Raw genomic sequence first — 25,082 nt, 5'->3', positions numbered from 1 at the left:
ATAATTAATACATTTTCCTCTGAGACAAACTGCCATCTAATGTCTATTGTATGTTTAATATACTTGAGAAAAGTGAGAGAGGTGAAAAATGAAGGGAGGGAATACTTGGAGGAAAATGTAGTGTTTTCTTTAATGGGTCAATGCTAGCTAAATTATATGTAGAATATATATATATATATATATATATATATATATATATATGTATATGTATATGTATATGTATATGTATATGTATATGTATATGTATATGTATATGTATATGTATATGTATATATATATATATATATATATATATATATATATATATATATATATATATATATATATATATATATAATATTATATTTATGCTGATAAATAAATAAAGGGAGACTAGTATAGATCTATTTCAAGCTATTTAGCTCTCATCAGCTAGCCATACCCATGTTTGGGAATCGAACCTGTGCTCCATTGCCTCCCAGGCAGGGAGTTAACCATTTGAGCTACAGAGAACGACTCCTTATCAGCCAGCCAGGGTGGGAGGTATATACTTAAAGTCACAACCCCTGGTATGCCCAAGTATGGGAGGAAGGTCACACTTCCACTCTCTGTCATTAGGCTCGTCACAAGAGACCATCCAGACAGAAACCCAATATTTTTTTACTGTTGCCTTTTTGTTACATTTGTTATATTTATGCTGATAAATAAATAAAGGGAGACTAGTATAGATCTATTTCAAGCTATTTAGCTCTCATCAGCTAGCCATACCCATGTTTGGGAATCCCTCTCTGTAGCTCAAATGGTTAACTCCCTGCCTGGGAGGCAATGGAGCACAGGTTCGATTCCCAAACATGGGTATGGCTAGCTGATGAGAGCTAAATAGCTTGAAATAAATCTATACTAGTCTCCCTTTATTTATTTATCATTTATCATATACATGGTTAATAAAAATACAAGTAACACAAACAATAAAATACAAATTAAAGTGATAATTTCTTATCTCTGGAGATGAGTTTCAGGATAGAAGCATTAGTATCCCTACACATTCCTGAAATTATAACTGCAAGAACATGTTATTCAGGCATTTCTCCAACCCAAGAAAGCTATAATTTCCTTCACCAATGAGTCAAATTCCAGCCTGGAGTTTCTTTCCTGATCTGAGATCTGCCTATACCTGCTTCATTTCAGTTAAATGACGGAGCTTACTCAACTGGACACACTTAAGTGCTTACCCACAGAGTGGGGTCCATACTGCAGGTAATCTCATAGCACCCCAGGATTTAATAATCTACTCTCCCGGGATCTGCTGGAGAGGTAAAGAGCTCTCCTGATAGCACATGTGTTCTGGAGCCCTAGGAAACTCTAATATTAGTAAAAGAAATTAATTCACCTGCTTAGGTGACTGCAGGGATGGGGTGGGGCAGCGGCTTAGATGCTAAGCTTGTGGATCAGAAGGTTGGCCGTTCAGCGGTTCAAATCCCTACTGTCGCATAATGGCGTGAGATCCCGTTACTTGTGCCAGCTTCTGCCAACCTAGCAGTTCGAAAGCACGTAAAAATGCAAGTAGAAAAACAGGGACCACCTTTGGTGGGAAGGTAACAGTGTTCTGTGCACTTTTGGCGTTTAGACATGCCAGCCACATGATCACGGAGATGTATTCGGAGAGCGCTGGCTCTTCGGCTTTGAAATGGAGATGAGCACCGCCCCCTAGAATTGGGAACGACTAGCACGCATGTACGAGGGGAATCTTTACCTTTAGGTGACTACAGAATAGAAGGGTGCTTGATGGTGCACTTGACTCTTGTAATTGGACATGCAGTGACTAGAAGATCACTTCTTTAACTCGATTCATCTCTTTGTAGAGCTGAGGCAAAGGCAGATCAGTTGCTTGTCAAATTCCTTTCATGCATTTCTCTTTTCAATTTATAAAGTGGCTAATGTGGAGGACACACTGAATGATGCCTTATTGGAATTCCGCCCCATCGTAGAAAAGAATGAAACGAGGCATATAAATGGATTGTTTAAAGCACACACATTCATCACATGAATAATTTATTAATTATAATTTTAGATTTAGATTTTATTCAGTTTGTATGCCGCCCTATTCCCGAGAGACTCAGGGCGGCTAACAATCAGAAAGGGGAAGTGGGGGTACAAAATAAAAATAAAAAGACAAACAGTTTTAAAAACACACAACAGTCATAACCTCGGCTGGGGCTGAAAGATTTAACTGCCCTAGGCCTGCTGGAACAGCCAGGTCTAAGTAGCTTTGCGGAAAGCCGGAAAGGTGGTAAGGGTCCGGATCTCAACAGGGAGATCGTTCCAGAGGGCCGGAGCAGCCACAGAGAAGGCCCTTCCCCGGGTAGTAGCCAGATGACATTGGCTAGTAGACGGAACCCGGAGGAGGCCTAATCTGTGGGATCTGATAGGTCTTTGGGAGGTAAGTGGCAGGAGGCGGTCTCTCAAGTACCCAGGTCCGATACCATGAAGGGCTTTAAAAGTAACGACTAGCACCTTGAAGCGGGTCCGGAGACCAATAAGCAGTCAGTGCAGCTCGCGGAGGATAGGTGTAACGTGGGTGTACCGAGGTGCACCCACAATCACTCGCGCGGCTGCATTCTGGACAAGCTGGAGTCTCCGAATACTCTTCAAGGGCAGCCCCATGTAGAGCGCATTACAGTAGTAATAATGTTTAAGACAAAAGCAACTCTAATTCCAATCTCTTCAACTCCCTTGAAACAATATAAATATGATTTGTTAAATTGTCCAGTTAATTGCGTTTAAACCAATCATTGATTTTATGCTAACTTACCCTAATCCTTCACTACAGGCCTTCTTTCTCAATTTTCCTTTCTTGTTTATTTAGGGGAATATCCAGAATTATGGCAAAATATAGACTGGTCCTGACTTCCAGTGTCAAGCGGTTGAGTTATAAGGCCAGTTGAGAGACTGATAAAATTGAAAGCTGATTGATAATACTGGACTTCCAAGGACTGCCATCTACATTAAACTTCATTTGCAGAAGATGCTAATTTCAGTTTGCTTAATCGTGATTTATTGGAACGCGCTCAAACATTAATTGTGAGGCATCAATCCTAATGATGGAGTTTGCGCAACATTCTAAGCCTAAACTAAGCAGAATATATTGGCTATTCATGTGAGCCCAACCAATATATGTGGCACTTTCCCATTGTCCACTATTGAGTAGACTAAATTGAAGGACAATAGCAATAGCAGTTAGACTTATATACCGCTTCATAGGGCTTTCAGCCCTCTCTAAGTGGTTTACAGAGTCAGCATATCGCCCCCCACAGTCTGGGTCCTCATTTTACCCACCTCGGAAGGATGGAAGGCTGAGTCAACCTTGAGCCGGTGAGATTTGAACCGCCGAACTGCAGTTAACAGTCAGCTGAAGTGGCCTGCAGTGCTGCACGCTAACCACTGTGCCACCTCGGCTCTTAAAGGATGCACTGTGTCTCTTCAGTAGAGCTCAGATTTGAATTGATCCAGATTTCCACACTCCATGATTTTGCTCAATTCCTATGGGCCAGCAAAGAAGGATAGACACAGATCATGCCACAGGATTATCTTCTGTGTTTACACAAATACTGAAAAGGAAAGGGGGAAAGTTACAAACATTATTGGAGTGTTCCTCTTGATAACTTCTCCTCTCAAAGTCGTCCCTCCCCATTAAAAGTAATACTTGAGGAACAAGAGAAGCTGGCCTCTATGATTCATCATGCCTCTGCTTCCTTCCTGTCTTCCTCAATCAAACGTTTAATTCTCAAGGAGCCTCCTTCTTCTTCCCACAACTTCATATCTCTTAGCACATCTAAAATTCAGAATAGTTGGGAAGCAGACACCCAGAGAGCAAGGCTGCAGTGGCTGTTTTTCTCTTCAGCGGAAGACACAAACATCTAGGCTCTTTCAAAAGGAGTTTGTTACAAGCTTCCCCATTCAGGTATGTACAAGTGGAATAAAAACATGTGCTCACCTTTTTCCCGAGTAGAAAAATAGAATAGAATTCTTTATTGGAAGATTGGCTTTGGTTCAAGCTGTAATTGCACATGGTGTGCATGCACCTATTTTTTCTATGGGGCTGCGGCCAGAAGATGAAGAACACGAGGGGGACCAGTGGGGCCTCGTCCTTCTGAAGAGGACCTGTCCCCGAAGAGTGGAGATGTGGTGGCATCGGTCTTGAGATGTTCTGCCATTGCATTGGTCCTATGACTGCAGAATGCTCCAAAAAATCATAAATGCAGGCCAGTGTTTCAAATGTGATTGGAACACTCAACAAGGTGACAACAGTATGTGTGTCTGTGTCTCTGTGTGTGTGTGAGAGAGAAAGAGAGACAGAGACAGAGAGAGACAGAGAGGGGGAGGGAGGGAGAGACAGACAGACAGACAGACAGAGAGACACACAGAGAGAGACATACACACAGAGTGAGTGATTAAGTGAGTGAGTGAGAGACAGACATACAGACAGAGAGACACGCAGAGTGACAGAGAGAGACAGAGAGAGGGAGAGAGACAGAGACAGAGAGAGACACACACACACAGAATGAGTGAGAAACACACACACGCAGTAACAGAAATGGGGGAGGGAGGAGAGAGAGATACAGAGTGATATATATATAGAGACAGACAGACACACAGAGAGAATGACAAATAGAGATAGAGAGGGAGGGAGGGAGAGAGATAAAGAGCCACACAGAGAGAGACAGACAGAAAGAGAAAGAGAGAGAAAGAGAAAGGAAGGAAGAAAGAAAGAAAGAAAGAAAGAAAGAAAGAAAGAAAGAAAGAAAGAAAAAGAAGGAAAGAGAATGTGTGACCACAATTGAGCCCAAAATTTTGGTTGCTAAGCAAGAGCGTCATTAAGTGAGTTTCACCACATTCTGTGCAACTGTGCAACGAGTTGGATGCGCCGAACAATGCTCTGCTATTTCACATTGCGCATACTGTCGCAAAATGTAGCAATGTAGTTTACTATTGTTATATCAAGACTGTTACCCATGCTACATCATGCTTCAAGACAAAATTTCATTTATTTGTAATTAGAAATAAATATTTCACAATATATAATTACATATTGTTTTTGTGATTAATCACTCTGCTTTAATTATGTTCAGTTTGTAATACTGAAAATACAGCCTGCATATCAGATATTTACATTGCGATCAATAACAGTAGCAAAATTACAGTTATGAAGTAGCACCGAAAATAATTATATGGTTGGGGGTCACCACAACTTGAGGAACTGTATTAAAGGGTCGCGGCATTGGGAAGGTTGAGAACCACTGACCTAAAGGATCAGCATAATACAAGACAATAGTATGGTTTCACAGTTAGCCAGATATTTACACCAGATTCGATATTTTTAATTTACCTATTAAGATCTTCCCACGATGGATAGGCAGATGTTGTTTGATGGTATGGATGTAAGGTCTTCCAAGCACAATTGCCTTTTGCAGTTAACTGATAGTGATTTTACCAGTGCTTATGATATTCAAGTGATACGCCAAATGTTTTAGGATTTTTACCAAATATACCCGTTACTATCGGTACTATCTTTGCTTTCTCTTGCCGCAGTTATTTGACTTCTATTTTCAGATCTTTCTATTTTGAGATTTTCTTCAGTTCTTTCTCTCCATTGTTAGAAATATTTCTGATATATCTGAAATTGGAGATTCTGTCTATAATGTACAGCTTGGGCTTCCTTTCTTATTTTCTTGGCTACAACTATTATTTGCTGCTTTATTATTTCCCAATGGTCTCTTGAACTTTCTTCTCTTGAGTGACATTTGCTGCTAAGATATTTTTGGCCTTCTTCAACTTGAGAACCACTGATCTAAGATTACTCACAATTGATTCGAGCGGGATTGAGAACGGAGTTCTGCACTTTTTCTATTCTGTCATTCCTCCATTCGGCAACGGAGTTCACGCCCACATCAAAGCACCATAATATTAGTTGATTTTAATTTGTAATTTGTAATAGATTTGTATGCTGCCCAATCCCGAACGACTCCGGGCGCTTTACATAAAAGCAATTTAAAATATTAAAAAAGATTAGATTAAAAAAAACACGAGACAAAACGACTTAAAAACAGAAGCACAACATACACTCAGTTGTAATGGGGCTGAAGCTCAGTCAAGATCAACAGCCCCAGGCCTGCCGGAACAGCCAGGTCTTAACAGACTTACGGAAGGCTGAGAGAGTGGGGAGGGTCCGGATCTCGGGGGGGGGGGTAGCTCGTTCCAAAGGTCCGGGGCAGCAACAGAGAAGGCTCTCCCCCGGGGAGCCGCCAGACGACATTGTCTAGTCCACGGCACCCAGAGAAGGCCCGCCCTGTGCGATCTTATTGGAGCTTAGTATATTGCATGAACTTAGTTAATTTTGGCTTATTAAATAAACCATGATTATCAAAATAATGATGTGTGAATGGAATATTTTTTTTCACAGACTATAATGTAATACTTTTATGATTTGTTGAATTATAATTTTTCATTGCAGCTCAATGGGGATTATTCTTTCCCTATTAACTAAGCATGCAGCTAGAGTTTGGGCCAAGTTTCATGCCTGCATTTAGAAAAGGGTTATAGCAAAGTTGCCTGATTTGGATATAAAAAGAAATTGTGGTTTAATAAATCATTATAGAGCTGCTAAATGATGCATAAATAGAAGCATAAGGACTGTTACCAAAGGCAGAATATTAACTCACTGATTAATACATCATGAATTAGATAATGAATAAAATAGACAATGAACTGAATTAGATTAGCAAAAAGTCAGTTCAGTGCAGTTAGGTAAACTGATGAATTCAGGATTCAGGATATAACATGCTAAAAAGTGATCAGAATTATTTTATGTACTTGCTTAATACAAGGAGAAACAAAGGCAGGGAAGTTCGTCCAATGGTGGGTTTCAAAAATTGTTGGAACCTACTCTGTGGGTGTGGCCTCCTTTGTGGGAGTGGCCCTGCCACCCATGTGACCGGATGGGAGTGGCTTGCCACCCATGTGACCAGATATGAAATTATGAATTAGTACTTAGGTTGGTCCAAGTAGCTATTCAGAAACTCTGGCATTGAAGCATGCAAGTCTTAAAGCTGTCAAGTTACAAGATCCTTGCCAGTGGTGGGTTTCAAAATTTTTTGGAACCTCTTCTGTAGGTGTGGCCTGCTTTCCGGGTCCACTGGTGGAACCTCTTCTAACCGGTTCGGTAGATTTGACGAACCGGTTCTACCGAATAGGTGCGAACTGGTAGGAACCCACCTCTGAGTTCATCCAATCTTTTCCTTAATTTGAGCCACATTATATCAGTAACGACAGTACTATCTGCTGGTCTTATTAAAGAGAAAAGAGATTAGCATGGGAAGAGCAGAATTTATGCCAGCACGGAGTTATTTTGACTCAAGGTCATGGCCATATGGAAAAGCTCATAAACAGCCTCATTATCATTTCTAGAATAATGGATACAAATATGAGTTATCCTATAAGGTCAAACATTTGTGGCCAAAAATAACTGGCTAGGTAGAAGAATTCTCTTATTTCAGAATTCTGGGAAAGCAAATGATAAAAACCTTTAGTATGGCACCAGCATTAAAAAAAAGCACTGGTCAACCAACCACCATTGACATTGTCTCATAAAGTATGAGCTTCATGTGTCATAATAAAAAGAATTCCAACGTATAAAAATAATTCTAGAGTGAGAAACTTTTAAAAAGTTTAGGAAGACATACAGTATATGTTTAACCTAGACGTTCAGAAGTGATATTTCAACAGTTTGAAGATGTACTGTAACTAGGAATAGGTCCTAGTGAATCAATGAACTTATTGGTAGCTCTAATCTAAGGACTCAAGCCCAGATTTGCATTGCAAAAATAAAACATAAGGTGGGGAAAAGTTATTTAAGTCCAGTGAGCGGTGATTACATTCCTAAGACTATAATAGGGAAAAGCTTTTCCCTATGCATGATTCTAACTGGCAAAAGCCCACTTTTTAACATTTTCTCCTGGCCATCAGCATCTAAGCCTATTATTTCGAAAAGTGCTGATTTGTATATATCTGCCAAACTTCATTTTTGGAAAATTAGGGGATTGGAGAAAAAAAAAATCTGTCATTGGTAGCAGAATATGAATGGAATAATCAGTTCATTTGTTTGGATCTACCCAATTTAGGGGTGGGTTCCTGCCAGTTCTAGCCTCTTCTATAGAAGAGGTTCCACAAATCTACAGTGCCGTTTAGAACCGGTTCCAGCTCCCTCCCCCCCCCCCCGTCCACATATCATCAAGATGAAGAGCGATAGGAGGAATTCTGGGAGTTGAAGTCCACAAGTCTTAAAGCTGTCAAGTTTGAACACCCCTGGGTTTTTTTTCCCTAAAGGGTTAGGGGTGCAAGGGTCTTGTAACTTGACAGCTTTAAGACTTGCGTGCTTCAAATGCCAGAATGTCTGAGCCAACATTTTGGTTGCTAAGCAAGAGCGTTGTTAAGTGAGTTTCACCACATTTTACAAGTTGGCCACGCCCACCCAGTCACATGACTGCCAAGCCACTCCTACCTGGTCACATGGCCACCAAGCCACTCCCACAAAGCAGGCCACACCTACAGAAGAGGTTCTAAAAAATATTGAAACCCACCACTCACCCAATTCTTATAAAGCCAAGTTTATCTGTGAGATCAAGTAAGCTTGTAGAAGGACTTGAGGCCTGGATGTGGCAATCCCAACCTGTAGCTGATCTTTTTTCCTGGATAAATAGTCTACACTAGAGCCGAGGTGGCGCAGTGGTTAAGAGTGCAGTACTACAGGCCACTTCAGCTGACTGCTAAGCTGCAGTTCGGCGGTTCAAATCTCACCGGCTCAGGCTTAACTCAGCCTTCCATCCTTCCGAGGTGGGTAAAATGAGGACCCAGACTGTGGGGGCGATATGCTGACTCTGTAAACCGCTTAGAGAGGGCTGAAAGCCCTATGAAGCGGTATATAAGTCTAACTGCTATTGCTATTGCTAAATTAAACCTGTGATCCAGCATGTAATCCCTTTCAATCATCACTTGTGGATTAATGCTTTTTGCCAAGAATATAGCCATACCAACAATAATGTAAATATTCCCACAAAGGTTCTAAATAAATAAAGAAGGATTTATAATGAAAAAAGAAACAACAGTAAAATAATAGCAACAGCGATGACAGAAACTCATCATTCCTGCTCTGTACTATTGAAATATAGAAGGGAAGAACAAGCATTGCTGAGTTGATAATACTACTAACAGAAACTGTAAAGAATAATTATGAATGGTTAGATGGAGAAGCAGGAAGAAAGTATGCTCCCCATTCTAATTGTTGAGCAAATTTAAAGTGGAAATGAATAATTAACATGTAAGATCCTTGGGCTAAACAGGATGGCACAAAATTGTTCACTTTGCTTTGTTAGGAATAAATACATCGCTAGATACCTATGGGGGGGGGGGAAACAAATTAGTTAGAATATAAACTAAGAATGAATAAAGGCTAGAAGATGAACTTGTGCATGGTTCCACTAACAATTTTACTCTGATAAGGCAAAAACTTGCCATTTCCAAGGTGTTACGAGATAATTAGCTTTAAGGAGAGAATTGCAAAATTGAGTGGTTTGTCATAGAATCAGTCCATTTTTCTTCAGGATGTGTTCATCTGACTATGCTAGAGTACGCCAAAATTTTGTATTGATGAAAGAAATGTCCTTCTGGGTTTAGCTTCAAGTGGGGAAAAAGACACTGGAGACATGGAGGCTGCTTGGAAAGATGGTTTATTGTTGGACAGGACAACATGGCTTGAGCCCTGAACAGAACAGGTGATCACATGCTTCGATGTTGGCAGAGAAGAAGAGAAGGGCTGAGGAAGGGGCTTGCTAGGCTTTTTATAACCTGTTCAGTCCCACCTGATATGAATGTTGTGCTCTATTTTTAATTATGTATTGCTCTTATGTGTTATTGTTTGTATCCCCCTCCCCATGAGTTGTGAGCCGCCCTGAGTCCCCCCAGGGAAAAGGACGGCCTATAAATAAATTTTCAAATACTCAAATACTCAAATACCTCTCTGCTTCCTGTTCCTGTGTAAGAAATGTATTCTGATTGGTTGTCAGACTCCCATGGAGCCATGCAGGGGCAACTCTCTAGGCTGCGTTTTGAATCCAGGTTTGGTTGAGTTCTCAGATGCCATGTGGTCAGTTGGGGCCAATATTATCATGCTTTCCTGTAGCTGAAGTGGAGAAGCCTTTATTATGTAAAGCGGACTAGCTTGGCCTTCTTAATGGCCCATTGACAAAGTGGGGATGGGCAGGAAGCTGCAGGCAGCTATTCTGTCTTTTAAAACATGTTTCTTTCTTTTCACATCCAGAGAAATATTCTGCCTTTTCAATATTTCCTAAGATATTTCATTTTTTTCTGGGAGAGGGCTGGCTGATAACTTCCTACTGTATTTACCCCAGACTGGCACTATTGGTACCTCATCGAAACCTGCGTAGCTCTTGATTTTTTTGATCTTGCCTATTGTGACATTAGTCCTGGAAATTGTAAAAGAAATCTTCCACTCATTCTCATTTGCCGCGAGTCCTTCAAGACAGGGTCTCTGAATAAACTGAAATGTTTTTCCCCAGGTTTCTTGACGTATGGGTGAAGTTTATGACCAGGGGTTCACATTTGGTCTTTTGATTCTTCATGTCCAATCTCCTTTCCATTGTCTTGTCAGCCTCCGCATAATCTCCTATTATGACAGTGAACCATTTTACACTCATGGGGATGGGAATTGTGTGGCTGAATGAGTTTGCTAGTTGGCATAGAGGCCACAGCTTATGGCATTAAGATTTTCTTTTTTTTACAAAATAATTCATTTAATTGAATAGCTTTTTCTCAGAATGTCATTAAAAAGCTATAACTTCATTTACTGTGGTTTTTAAATTACAAACATTTGGATATCAATTCCTTTAGTAGTGTGTCTGCTGAGTAAATATTTTCTGAAAGCAATTTTGAGAAATAAGAATTTCTCGCCAACAGGCAGGTGGAATTACAGGAATATACAGTTGAGATGAAAGTACATTAAAATCAAAGGAGGATGGATAAGATCTCACAGCTCTCTATGTAATTTAGTTAATCAAGCTCTAGCCCTTTCATTTACTCATTTAAAATATTTGTTTGTTTAAACTAAAGCAAGCTGTATACAATAAAAATAAAATGTGTGTAATGTTTACACAAACATTAAACAAAGTGTGCCACTAGCAATTTGTCTTCAGTATCACTCCATCTTCCTGTTTGCAGTTGGTACTCTTTTCAAAATATCCTTTCAGCAATATAGTTCTGTGAAGATTGTATGCATCTCTCTCAATAAACTCTTTTAAATCAGGACAAATAATGCATTGAATTTGAATAACTTGTTCATCTTCCAGTCTCTAGTATTTTCTGAATGATGATGCTTTGATACACCCTTCCCTCTGGCTATTTACACAGAAATGCTAACAGAGAGAACTTATTGACATGCTGATGATTAGTTATAACTTGCCTTGAAGATTATTATTATTTATATCTTCTTTGCCGCCGAATAGATTTTTGCTTCATTAATGTTACCAGTGATCATTATTATGACTATTGCTATAGCTATTTGTTCTCTTAATCTGAAGCACCACCAACATATATTTAAAAGCTCTTAGCCACCCAATCTCCACAGGATTTTTTATTTTATTTTTTTTTCAAAATTTGATTTTATTATTTTGATCAAAACTAACTGTTTTCTGGTTTAGCTTAGCATCTATTTTGCTCATAGAACGGATTAGCGTTCCAAGGATTTTTATTTTCAAACTTTGTAGTTTGAACATCCTTTTTTTTCTATTTTGAGTCTTCTTCTTTTAAATAGTCTTGTTGAGCAGCATTATGGAACATTAAAAAATGTAAGTGTTTATGAAACAAAGAAGCAAAAACTCTTCTGAACTTTTAAGATGCCACATTAGAGGGTCTGTTGCTTCTGTTGTGTATACAGAGCATAGATTTATGTCTAGAAAAAATGTTGAATTATTTTTTATAATGCCTTGCATTGTGAACATGGGTTCACCGACAAATGCGCGCACGTCAAAAGCGCGCCGACAAAACCGCGGCGAGAAAACAGTGAGGATGAAATCGCGCCCACAGAAGTGCGCCGATAAATGCGCGCCGATGAAAGCGTGCCGACGAAAGCGCATCAAGAAACAATGCGAAAACAACGTAATACCCTGACCCTGACCCTGACCCTGACCCTGACCCTGACCCTAACCCTGACCCTAACCCTAACCCTAACCCTAACCCTAAACCTTACCTTAACCCTAATCGCACTTTCATCGGCGCGCATTTATCGGCGCGCTTCTGTGGGCGCAATTTTGTCCTTGCTGTTTTCTCGCCGCGCTTTTGTCGGCGCGCTTTTGACATGTGCGCATTTGACGGATCACGGTGAACATGAGTTCATCCAATACCACTATCAATTACTTTTAAAATAAAACTTTTTGCCGTTGATTCTTAGCAGGAATCAGTCATAATCTGACTATAACAAGATAGAAGGGTCAAGAAAGGAAGATTCTCAGTGCCATTCAGAACCATTTAGAGCAAAAAAATCCCTGCACATAATTTTTATGCAGAGGAAAATTGCATCTGATGACTTTCTGGCTGTTTTTTTTTAAATTATTAATAGCAAAACTTGAAACTGAACATGAAAGCCTCACCCATCAAACTTGTGCATTGCCTAGCAATAAGGCACTGGAAAGTTCCCATTTTTAACAATGGGATGGAAACAGAGTCAGATTCAAAGTTGTGACTAGGAAATTATCCTTTCATGTTGCATTGGCTTCTCTTCTTAATTGCAGGAGGAGATAATGTTGATACTATTTATTTAGTCAAGTCTGCCTCTCAGCAGTTCTATGGACCAGCTCCTATTTTTTTCAGGCTGTTTATCTTTTCGTTTTACTTAAGTTTTAATTAACTTTTTTTTCTTGCTGACTCCAACTCTTCTCCTTATAAGTAAAGTTGTCAAACCCAACATCCTGTAGAGTTCTCACTGACTTTTGGGAGTAGTTGATTCCTACTCCTGATAAGAGAAGTTGTTCTCTTCCCGACAACTTTAAAGAGACAACCTCTGAAAAGTCACATAATTGCCAGTGAGATTTCATTTTAGGTTTAAGTTTAGGTTTATTGGATTTATATGCCGCCCGTCTCCCAAGGACTCAGGGCGGCGTACAACATTTAAAAAAACAACACATATTACAAAAGTTAAAAAAAATTAAATAGAATATCCAAAACAAACCCAATTAAGATTAACAATAACATTTTTTAAAACAAATTCGATTAAAATTAACAATAATCAATCATTTGAATGTTGAATGTTGAATGTTGATTTTATTTATATGCTGCCCTTTTCCCCCGAAGGGGACTCAGGGCGGCTCACAACTCAACCAGGGAAGGGGGATACAAACAAAAAATTAAAACAACACAAAACAATACATAATTAAAAACACACAACAGTCATACCAATTCGAGACGGGGGCCAACAGTTCTTTAGCCCCAGGCCTGTCGGAACAGCCAGGTTTTAAGGGCTTTGCGGAAGGCCTGGAGGGTGGTGAGGGTTCGAATCTCCACGGGGAGTTCGTTCCAGAGGGTCGGAGCAGCCACAGAGAAGGCTCTCCTCCGGGTAGTCGCCAGTCGACACTGGCTGGCGGATGGAATTCGGAGGAGGCCTAATCTGTGGGATTTATTTTGTTTTGTTCAAGCCAGGCTGGCTTGCTGGAAAAGCCAACTTTTTAGGGCGCGTCGGAAGGACCGGAGGTCGGGGATTATACGAAGCTCCGGGGGGGGGGGCAGCTCATTCCAGAGGGAAGGCGCTCCCACAGAGAAGGCTCTCCCCCTGGGGGTCGCTAGCCGACACTGTCTGGCCGACAGCACTCTGAGGAGGCTAACTCTGTGGGATCGCACTGGACGATGGGAGGCTACCGGTGGCAGTAGGTGGTCTCGCAGGTATCCTGGGCCTAAGCCAAGCCGATAATCTTTTCTTTGTGTTACCACCTGGAATGGCCTGGTGTCATTATACCTTTCGTGGGGTTTAAGACTAATCATTGTGTTTCTCTTTCAGTTTTTTTTAAAATGACGAGTGGAGATTTGCCTTTCCAATATGACATCGGAAAAAGAAAGAATTATGAAGGGCGTGGCCAGGAAGTGCAAATTCAGAACATCAAAGCATATCTTTGTCAACCTCCTTCTGATACAAACACAGCTGTGATTTTGGTTCATGACATATTTGGGTGGCAGTTCCCAGACACAAGATACGTTGCTGATATAATTGCTTCCAAAGGATACACGTAAGCAAGGGTTCCTATTATGTCAAGAATTTAAAAAATGGGTGGTGATAAATGGTGAGGACTACCATTCGATGGCAGGAAAGGGACATGGGTATTTGTTTTGCTGCTATCTAGTAACATTAAAACATTGAGCCGAGGTGGCGCAGTGGTTAGAGTGCAGTACTGCAGGCCACTTCAGCTGACTGCTATCTGCAGTTCAGCGGTTCTAATCTCACCGGCTCAAGGTTGACTCAGCCTTCCATCCTTCCGAGGTGGGTAAAATGAGGACCCAGATTGTTGTAGGGGGCGATATGCTGACTCTGTAAACCGCTTAGAGAGGGCTGAAAGCCCTATGAAGCGGTATATAAGTCTAACTGCTATTGCTATTGCTATATTTGTCAGCCCAGATATAGTAGCCCTAATTTAGAAGTACAAATAATTTGCCTCATAGCATAGAGATCTGAGCATTCTTCTTTAGCTGGTGTAATCAACACTGCCCTGCAAAATTGCAGCTATTTTTTAAAAAGGAAAAGCATAGATGTAGTCATCTATTTAAACTATGTAGTCTTACAACAATGTCTGTGGGTGGCATATAAAATCACAAATATTCAAGGTCATAACCTGCAATTTCAACTGATAATAAAACAACCTCAGCCAGCAGAGTATGCTTAACAGTCAGGTCTTCATTGCACAAGGAAAGGCAAATAGGGTTGAGGCCAGTGGTGGGTTTCAAAAATTGTTCAAACCTACACTGTGGGTGTGGCCTCCTTTGTGGGAGTGGCTTGCCGGCCATGTGACCCGGTGGGAGTGGCTTGCCGGCCATGTGTTTTCTTTCTTTCTCTTTCTTTCTTTCTTTCTTTCTTTCTTTCTTTCTTTCTTTCTTTCTTTCCTCCTTTCTTTCTTTCTCTCTCTCCCTCCCTCTCTCTCTCTCTCTCTCCCCTTCCTTTTGTCTCTCTGTCCCTTTTTCCTTTTTTTCTTTCATCTCTCTCTCACTTTTTCTTTCTTTTTTTCTTTTTTCCTTTCTTCCTTTCTTTCTCTTTCTCTCTCTGTGTGAGTCTGTCTGTCTGTCTGTCTGTGTGTGTGTGTGTCTGTGTGTGTGTGTGTGGTGGGTTTCAAAAAAATTTGGAACCTCTTCTGTAGGTGTGGCCTGCTTTCCGGGTCCACTGGTGGAACCTCTTCTAATCGGTTTGGTAGATTTGATGAACTGGTTCTACCGAACTGGTGCGAACTGGTAGGAACCCACCTCTGTGATATTTGTATAGTATTGACTGGAGATGAATACCACTTTTAATATTTTAGATAACTTAGACTACAGCAGAAAAATAAAGAGCGAACTAAAGAGATAGCTTGGGAATTTATCTGTCACTGAAACCTTCGAATAACTTATTAATTAACTTAATTAATTCTACAGAACCATCTGCCCAGATTTTTTTCTGGGAAAGGTACCTTGGACACCTAATGATCATTGGCAGAATTTTGGAGACTGGTTAAAGGATCGAGATCCCATGAAAGTGGACAAGTAAGATGAGTATTTATTGAAAAGTAAATGCAACTGATATCTGTTTGATAAAGAAAACACGTTAATTAAGCAAAGGCAGAAAGTTATTCATAATGGATAAGCAAGCAAAGAATGGGGAGAGAAAATTGCAGCTTTGATACCCTTTAAGATAAAATACCTTGTTGTAGGTACATACAAAGATGTCATTTTTGTTTATGCATCTCATTTTCTTAGGACAGTCGATGCAGTCCTGAAATATTTAAAAGAGCAGTGTAATGCCGTCAGGATTGGTATCGTTGGATTTTCCTGGGGTGGAATGGCTGTACATCACGTGATGCTAACAAATCCTGAATTAAAGGCTGGAGTCTCCCTTTATGGTAACAAAGAACACTTATTAATTCTTCCATTCGAACAGTATTAAATCGTTGTTGGTAAGGATAAACTGCACTATATAAGTAAGACCGTTTTACAAACGGAGTGCTCTTTTCTGTCTGTCTCTCTCAAACAAGGAGCATATCTGTGCTGTGTAAGACAGGCACACAATTTCTTCTGGAAGGAAAAAATGGATGTTATCACCCTATTCACTGTCTGAGACTTCAGGTTGCATTTTTCTGCTGCATTTCACTTTTGAAGTACACGTCTATATGTTATGTCACCTTTAGGCTTTTATCCATTTCAAATAAATCTGATTCAGTTTGTTCCTGAGTAACTGTTGCAATTCATTGGACAGAGGAGTTCATTTAAAAAAAAAAAAAAAGGATTCTGACCAGTGACGTGCGGTGAGGTTTATGGCTGGTGAGGCAGTCCTCTCCCCCTGACACCCCACTGACTAAAGCGCTTTCTTTTGCCTGCCTGAGCTCGCGGCAGCCCGCCTGAGCTCACGGTAGAGCTCAGGCGGGCTGCCGCGAGCTCAGGCGGGCGAAAGAAAGCGCTCTAGTCAGTGGGATGTCACAGGAGAGGAGAGAATGCCTGAGCATTGCATTTATTAAAGGAAAAAGGAAAAAAGGCAATTTGAAGGAAAAGAGGGAGCGTGCGGTGGGGGGCATCAGAAACGGAGAAAGAGAGGAGGAAGAGTGAGCGCAACGCTGCAGCTTTAAACAGAATGACAGAGTTGAAGCCTCTAAAAAATGTGCCCTCTACTATGAGGTAGGAGAACTGCGTGCCTCAACTACCTCGGGATTTTTTAGGCTTTTAACCCTCGCTTAACTCTGCTCGAACGCCTAAAAAGTCAGACTAGATCAGGCATGCAGTTCTTCTGCCTCATAGTAGAGGGCGCTTTTTTAGAGACTTTTTTAAACAGGCAGTCATTCACGGTGTGGCAACAGCTAGCTAGCCTAACCTCAGCACTCGCCTTTTCCCATTTACATTTTTTTTTCCTTTTCATGATTGAGCCTTTGCAAAAAGTTCCATCCATGAAAAAAAAATTAGAAACAGGATAACACACTAAGTTTAATGTAGATTAATTTTGCCGCTTACAGTCTTCTTTCTTCAATTTTAATTTAACTTAATTTTTTTTTGGGGGGGGGGGTAGTCTCTTTTTCTAATAATAAAATTTCCTTACCAATTCGACACACTTTCTCTTTCCGCTTTCTTCCCATTCTGGAGCTGTCCCATCTTCGGCAGCTTCATTAGCTGCGTTTCTGTCGCCGGGAAAAAAAGGCTATTCCTGGATCTTTCAGGGACTTTGCGGTGTCTCTGAGATCAGCAGGAGGTGCCCTTCTCAATCACTGTCTCTACGAGATGGTTTAGGTCCAAATGGACCGTCCAGCGGCAGAAATGTCAACTGCTATCTCGGAGCACCAAGATCGCACGTCGTGCCGTCAGCTCTCTTCCTTCTCCATTGACTTTGCTTCTGAGAAGGTCACAAAAGGTGATCACGTGACCCCGGGTCACTGCAACCATCACGCATTTGAGTCGGTTACCAAGCGTCTGAATTTGGATCACATGACCATAGGGATGCTGCAACGCTTGTAACTGGGAAAAACAGTCAACAGTCACTTTTTCCAGTGCTGTTGTAACTTTGGTCACTAAATGAATGGTTGTAAGGTAAGGACTAGCTATATATAGGATATTCTCTTGGGTTGGCTCACAATTTTTCCAGGCCACTGGGGTTGAAAAACTGCAACTCAAGCTGTCAAAAACCGTAATAGCCTCCTTAACCAAAAACATGTGCACATGAGTACACACACACAACCACACACACACACACGTGTTCAAAAAGACCCACCCCAAGTGCTTTTAAGAGCCGAGGTGACGCAGTGGTTAAATGCAGCACTGCAGGCTATTCAGCTGACTGCAGTTCTGCAGTTCGGCTGTTCAAATCTCACCGGCTCAGGGTTGACTCAGCCTTCCATCCTTCCGAGGTGGGTAAAATGAGGACCCAGACTGTGGGGGCGATATGCTGACTCTGTAAACCGCTTAGAGAGGGCTGAAAGCCCTATGAAGTGGTATATAAGTCTAACTGCTATTGCTATTGCTATTTTCTGAAATATAAAATAAGACACCACAGCAGCAAAATATTGGTGTGGTCAGATGATAACATTTAAATTAATATTGTTTCAAGCCAGCATGAGCACAGATATGGCCAAGAGAATATCCTATATGTGTTTATCTGGTAGAAGAGGAAATTATCATATAAAAGATTATGTTGTATATGCAGGAATATATCCTTTGGCTAGCAAATTGATATTTCTTTTCAAAAAGTGGAAATAACAGAAGCGGCAAAAGCCTTGGCTAATTTTCTTATTGCAAGTAACAGTTTAAAATCAAATAGTTTATTCGATTTTACCCCAACTTAATGCTATTAAAATCATTTTTCATCTATTTATGCCAAAAATATAAATAACTTCTCACTGATTATCCCTGGCAAATAAAAATACTAGCAGATGGTCAGATAGGAAATCTTCATAAAAATAGTTTATTTCATCACTACGTCATAAATGACAAAGACAGCTAGGTTAGTAAACATGATGACTGAAATTATTAAATTTTTGTAGATTCACTTACAAGACTGAATATCATAATATTTGCATAGTACACACTATTTCTCCTTCTTTAGACTGTTCCATAGGTGATTTGATTTGTAAAGAGTTTATGCCCTTTAGAAACCAAATATATGCCCCAAAGACTGTAAATACGTTTTACAACTCATGTTCTTCAAATAATTGTGGAAACAATTTTTTGAAGGTCCAAAGTTTATTTTTTTATATATATACTTATCAAGTTGGTGCAGTTTGCAATCTCTGCTTTAGTACTAAGCCTACCCTGAAAGGGAACTGGTATCCTGGATATATTGCACAGAAAATAATACAATGTATAATAGGACTATGGCAGATGATATATGTAATTTAGTATGTTCTAGGAATTGGGGATACACCAGTGTTCTGACCCCCTCCTCCGTCCAGTAATGACTGCCGAGACAAGCTTAACTGGAATGTACTTTAATAGCAAGAAACCAAAACCTCAGTGGCTGAAAGCCAAGCAAACAAACAGATAAGAACCTTGGCAGCAACTCAGACAAACTCAGGCAGCAATAAACACAGATAAGGCTTGGCAGCAATCCAGCCTGCCAAGCTCACAGTAATGTCCTCCGACATTCAATCCTGCATTGACTTCTGCAAAGAGGGGTGTGTGCACAAGTAGCTTTTTATAGTCTGGAGAGGAACCTAATGACCACCAGCTGAGTACAATCACCTCCTGTAATTGCGTAAGTGTTCCTGAACGCCTATTAGCTCTTCGGTGCCAGGCATCCAGGAACAACTCACTGCTGACGTTCAGATCACTCTCCCTTGTCTCCTCCCCACTGGTCCAAGGCTCAGGTGCCTCCTGGTAACCAACCATCCTCTCTGCGCCCTGCTCAGAGTCGGAACCTATCCAGGGTCCTCCACATCCTCCAGAGCTGACTCAGAGGGTCCCTCGCTGTCGGAGTCTGGTGGCAGCTCCAATGGCATCTGCTGGGCCACAACACACCAGTATAATAGAAACCACAGGAACTGGCTGGCACTAAATGCTGTTTTCAAAATTAATAAAGTATCATATTTTTTGCACCATAAGACACACCTGATCATAAGACACACCTGGAAGAAAAAAAGGTAAAAAATAACAGGCAGTTCCTGAGAGGACCCCGGATAGGTGTCTTCTCGTGTGCCAGTTCTGCCTATTAACTCCTGCTCTGCAGAAAAAGAGATAGAAGAGGTGAGCAATGACAAAGACAGAAAAAGTGGGGTTCAGCACTGTAAAAGGACCCTGCCACCAAAGCCAGGCTGCTATTCACCAAAGGACTGGCACCACTTTTTTGGGGGGGGGGGGGAGGGCGTCTTATGACGGCACAACATGCGATCTTGGTGCTCCGAGATTGTAGTCGATATTTCTGCTGCTGGGTGGTCCATTTGGACCTAAACCATCCCGTAGAGACAGTGATTGAGAAGGGCACCTCCTGCTGATCTCAGAGACACTGCAAAGTCTCTGAAAGTTCCAGGAATAGCTTTTTTTCTGGCAACAGAAATGCAGCTGGTGAAGCTGCTGATGTTGGGACAGCTCCAGAACAGGAAGAAAGCGGAAAGAGTAAGTGTGTCGAATTGGTGAGGAAATTTTATTATTAGAAAATAAAATAAATAATTATATATAAGATGTCCTTGACCCCGAAGCTCACATTGCAGTACCACTTGAATCTCAAATAAAATTTCATATTTTTATTATATTTTCCAATTATACCTTAAAATTTCTACATCATCATCATCAAATGACATCATAATTAAGGTAAATGGTGTATTTGTTCTCTACTTTTATCGTTTGCCCTGAAAAAATGTAATTTTAATGTAACTTCTCTTCTTTTAGGAATTATTAGAGATTCTGAAACTAGATATGATTTACTGAATCCAACCTTTTTCATTTTTGGTGAGAAAGATCATACCATTTCTCTTCAACAGGTAAACAATTATCTTCAGATTCTAAATAGCTTTATAACTGATGTCTCTGCAATTCACGTAGAGATTGTGTGAAAATGGGAAATAAGCTTTGCAGGGGATCCTTATTTTCATTTAAGGATCATTCCCCCCCAAAATAATGAGTGTGCTCTTACTGTAGTATTACCAATGGGAACATTTACAATAGCTAGCAGCAACTAATGCGGTACTGGAGCCCCAGTTGAAAACATACCTGCTACATATTGTTTATGTCAGGGGTAGTCAACCTTTTTATACCTACCGCCCACTTTTGTATCTCTGTTAGTAGTAAAATTTTCTAACCGCCCACCAGTTCCACAGTAATGGTGATTTATAAAGTAGGGAAGTAACTTTATAAAATTTATAAAGCAGAGTTACAGCAAACCCCTACCGCCCACCATGAAAGCTGGAACGCCCACTAATGGGCGGTAGGGACCAGGTTGACTACCACTGGTTTATGTGGAAGAAGGGAATTCCTACACAGAGGGAGAATCATCTACATTGAATTGAATATTTTCCTTTCTGCCTGATTTTTAGCATGGGTAATAATGAGCAGGGTGGAGGGTTTTTTAGTAGGGACAGGGCTATCATCGACAAAGTACATGCTTACAAGCAGAAGATAGCTAAAATGTGCTATTTTAGGTGCAATCCAAAGCATTTATTCTACTCATTGTGTGCTCAGAGATATTATACACTATCATTCCGCATATGTGCCCCATTTTCCAAGGACTGAAAATTCTTGAACTGCCCACACTTGATGTTCAGAATTTGGTTTGCTCAAGAGGAATGGACTTAAAAAAAACCGATGATGTTTCTATGGTACGAAATTTATCAGTCGTCCTCTGGTTAGGACCACTCGTTCAGCAACCATTCCAAGTTATGATAATACTGGATAAGGGACACTTATGACGCTCCTCAAAATTGTGGCCATTTCAGCATCTCCCGTTCATAGGAATGCAATCTGGGCACTTGGCTACCAACTTGCAATTACTAGGATTGCAGCATCCCAGCCGCCACATGATCACCATTTGCAATTTTCCCTTCCTGGATTCCTACGAACAAAGTCAATGAAGAAGCAAGGAAGAGGCTGCAAGCCATTCCAATTGCTTTTGCTCCCCAAGTAGCATGGAGAATGGAGTCCTGGTGGCGCAGTGGTTAGAATGTAGTATTACAGGTTGACTCTGCCGATGGCCAGCCATTCAATTCTAACCAACTCAAGGTTGACTCAACCTTCCATCTTTCCGATGTTGATAAAATTGTTGGGATTGGCCAGCCTATAAATTAAATAAATAAATAAATCAAATAAATCAAATAAATCAAATAAATCAAATAAATAAATAAATAAATAAATAAATAAATAAATAAATAAATAAATAAATAAATATCCTTTTAAAGCACAATCACTGCTACTCATCATATCTTCTTGTTGAATCCTTGACTACATTGCAACAGGGTCCCCCGCCTGCCGACAATTTCATTTTGAGGAATTAAATTTAAGAATTGCAAAGTTGAGAGGGATCTCTTGGGGACTGTCAACCCTGAAGCTGATCTGGCCGAAGCCATTTTGGGGTGACAGTGGCTTTTTGTCCCAACTGCATTATCACCAGGTGTAGAAAGCATATTCCTATTTGGATATGATTAAAAAAGAATCAGAGGTCATAAAATCAGTGGTATTTAAAATACTCTCGCTTAACTACATTTCAGGTAGCCTTTACGTTTAAGCAAAATTGTCCAAGAATCCAGATAATGTGTGAAGAAATAATTTAAAAAGTGTAATGTTAAAGAAAGAGCAGAGGTGGCGCAGTGGTTAAATGCAGCACTGCAGGCTACTTCAGCTGACTGCAGTTCAGCAGTTCGGCTGTTCAAATCCCACTAGGCTCAAGGTTGACTCAGCCTTCCATCCTTCCGAGGTGGGTGAAATGAAGACCCGGATTGTTGTTGGGGGCAATATGCGGACTCTGTAAACCGCTTAGAGAGGGCTGAAAGCCCTATGAAGTGATATATGTCTAACTGCTATTGCTATTGCTAAAATTTACCATAAATAACATATATATTTTTTCTGCTACAGATCTCTTTGCTGGAGGAAAAGCTTACAGAACATTGTAAAGTAAATTATAAAATTAAAGTATATCCTGAACAAGTTCATGGTTTTGCACAGTGTAAGCCCGAAGACATGAAGCCGAAAGATGTGCCATATGCCGAAGAAGCAAGAATGGATTTAATAGAATGGCTGAACAGATACATTATGTTTTAAAGTGACATACCCCTTAGTCCTCTAACTTCCATTAAAAAAATGCCCATTATTTGTTTTTTTTTAAAAAAGTATTGTAAAAATTGTAGGCTTGCCTATTAGAATCTGAAGAAGGAAATGCGTTTGAAAGATATGGCAATATTAACTATTGAATATCTGTCATTAATGGATTCATTATCATATCACTCCATTACTCCCATGGAAAATTATACATACTCGAAGATTTATTTTTCCTACATTATATACCGTATTATCTTTGTGTAAATATATTGAGTGTATTCAGCATTTCAGCACTGATACACTTAGCTTTGGACCCTACTTCTATTACCACTATAACATTATGGGCTGTAAACATCTAATTTTCTCTATCTCTTTGCTTGTGCTGGTCTATAGACTCAGATTAGACATCACGTTGAAGTCATAGACTTTGCCCCCAAAATCTTGCTTCCTTTGTCTTGCTTTGTAGTAGTTAATCAATGATAACAGGAATATAATTATGTATCTCTGATGCAACATAAAGCAATGGTTTCAAAATCGGAGTCGTTCTCAAATTAAATTTTGTCTAATTCCAAGGCAACATGATTCTATGAATAATACAATTTTTTTTGAAGATGGAGGAGACCAACTTTTTAAAAAGGCACAAAGTAAAAAATAAGGCTTTTTTTAAAAAAAACCCAAAGGGATAAGATCAGAGGTGGGTTCCTGCCAGTTCGCACCAGTTCGGTAGAACCGGTTCATCAAATCTATTGAACTGGTTAGAAGAGGTTCCACCAGTGGACCCGGAAAGCAGGCCACACCTACAGAAGAGGTTCCAAAATTTTTTGAAATCCACCACTGACACACAGACAGACAGACAGACAGACAGACAGACACACACACAGAGAGAAAGAGAAAGAAAGGAAGAAATAAATAAATAAAAACAGAAAAAAAGAAAGAAAAAGTGAGAGATATGAAAGAAAAAAAGGAAAAAGAGACAGAGAGACAAAAGGAAGGAGAGAGAGAGAGAGAGAGAGAGAGAGAGAGAGAGAGAGAGAGAGAGAGAGAGAGAGAGAGAGAGAGAGAGAGAGAGAGAGAGAGAGAGAAAACACATGGCCGGCAAGCCACTCCCACCAGGTCACATGGCTGGCAAGCTACTCCCACAAAGGAGGCCACACCCACAGAGTAGGTTCGAAAAATTTTTGAAACCCACCACTGGATAAGTTGTTTGTAATTTTCTATCTCTCCAAATAATTGTAAGCTGAGAGTTTTGAAATGAAATAAGGAACACTTGAACTGGTGGTATAATTTGACTTAAATAATATATATCCAAGCAAACATTATTTTATCACGCTAACTTTGGGAAAGAGTTTTTTTCCCCACTAGCAGGCAGATAGAAGTATAGCTATCTAATGGAAGTTTACTAAAAGTATGCAGTGATATGAAATATGATGCATGAGATATGATCTGATAGCTCAACAATCTAACTTAATCAAGCTCAAACTCCTATTTACTATTTTGTTAAAAAAAATATCTACTTGCTTGCAGTTTACAGTAAAAATTATACGGAAACACTTCACAAGTAATGTGCCAATAAAACAATGTAGCAACTAAATCAAACTTAAACTTGGTACGAATAGCCTGCCTCCAGAAATTTGTCTTTAGAAAGGCAAATACACATATTCCTGCTTGGCAGTTTGTATTCCAAGATATCCCTCACCAGTGGTGGGATTCAATTTTTTTTTTTACTACCGGTTCTGTAAAATCTCCATTCCCACCCCACTCCAGGGGAAGGTTAGTGCAAAATCCCCATTCCCTCCCGATCAGCTTGGATTCAGGACAGAGGTGGTATTCAGCAGGTTCTAACCAGTTCTGGAGAACCAGTAGCGGAAATTTTGAGTAGTTCGGAGAACCAGTAAATGCCACCTCTAACTGGCCTCGCCCCCATCTATTCTCTGCCTCCCGAGTCCCAACTGATCGGGAGGGAATGGGGATTTCGCAGTAACCTTCCCCTGCCACGCCCACCAAGCCACGCCCATACCCACCAAGCCACGCCCACAGAACTGGTAGTAAAAAAAATTGAATCCCACCACTGATTCAGGAGGCAGAGAATA

General features: G+C 40.4%; 1 protein-coding gene across 1 annotated transcript; it reads left to right on the top strand.

The window, feature by feature from the left end:
* The first annotated feature begins 14,106 nt into the window (after positions 1 to 14,106).
* On the top strand, positions 14,107 to 22,995 carry LOC148044504 (carboxymethylenebutenolidase homolog). Its single transcript, XM_087722108.1, has 5 exons — positions 14,107 to 14,321; positions 15,712 to 15,819; positions 16,033 to 16,175; positions 20,635 to 20,726; positions 22,810 to 22,995. Exons 1-5 carry the CDS (start codon positions 14,107 to 14,109, stop codon positions 22,993 to 22,995), a joined length of 744 nt encoding a protein of 247 aa, XP_087578234.1.
* The last annotated feature ends 2,087 nt before the right edge of the window (positions 22,996 to 25,082 follow it).

The sequence above is a fragment of the Thamnophis sirtalis genome, unplaced genomic scaffold, assembly GCF_051295495.1.
Source record: "Thamnophis sirtalis isolate CommonGarterSnake01/CBP01778 unplaced genomic scaffold, rThaSir2_p1.2 scaffold_8, whole genome shotgun sequence".
NCBI classification, from domain to species: Eukaryota; Metazoa; Chordata; class Lepidosauria; order Squamata; family Natricidae; genus Thamnophis; species Thamnophis sirtalis.
Note: the sequence above shows the minus strand (reverse complement) of the source record. Positions and strands in the feature narration are given on the sequence as shown.

Coding starts and splice junctions, on each gene's coding strand:
- LOC148044504 (XM_087722108.1), top strand. CDS start 14,107: ATGACGAGTGGAGATTTGCCTTTCCAATATGACATCGGAAAAAGAAAG. Junction 16,176..20,634: donor GGCTGGAGTCTCCCTTTATG/GTAACAAAGAAC, acceptor CTCTTCTTTTAG/GAATTATTAGAGATTCTGAA. Junction 20,727..22,809: donor ATACCATTTCTCTTCAACAG/GTAAACAATTAT, acceptor TTTCTGCTACAG/ATCTCTTTGCTGGAGGAAAA.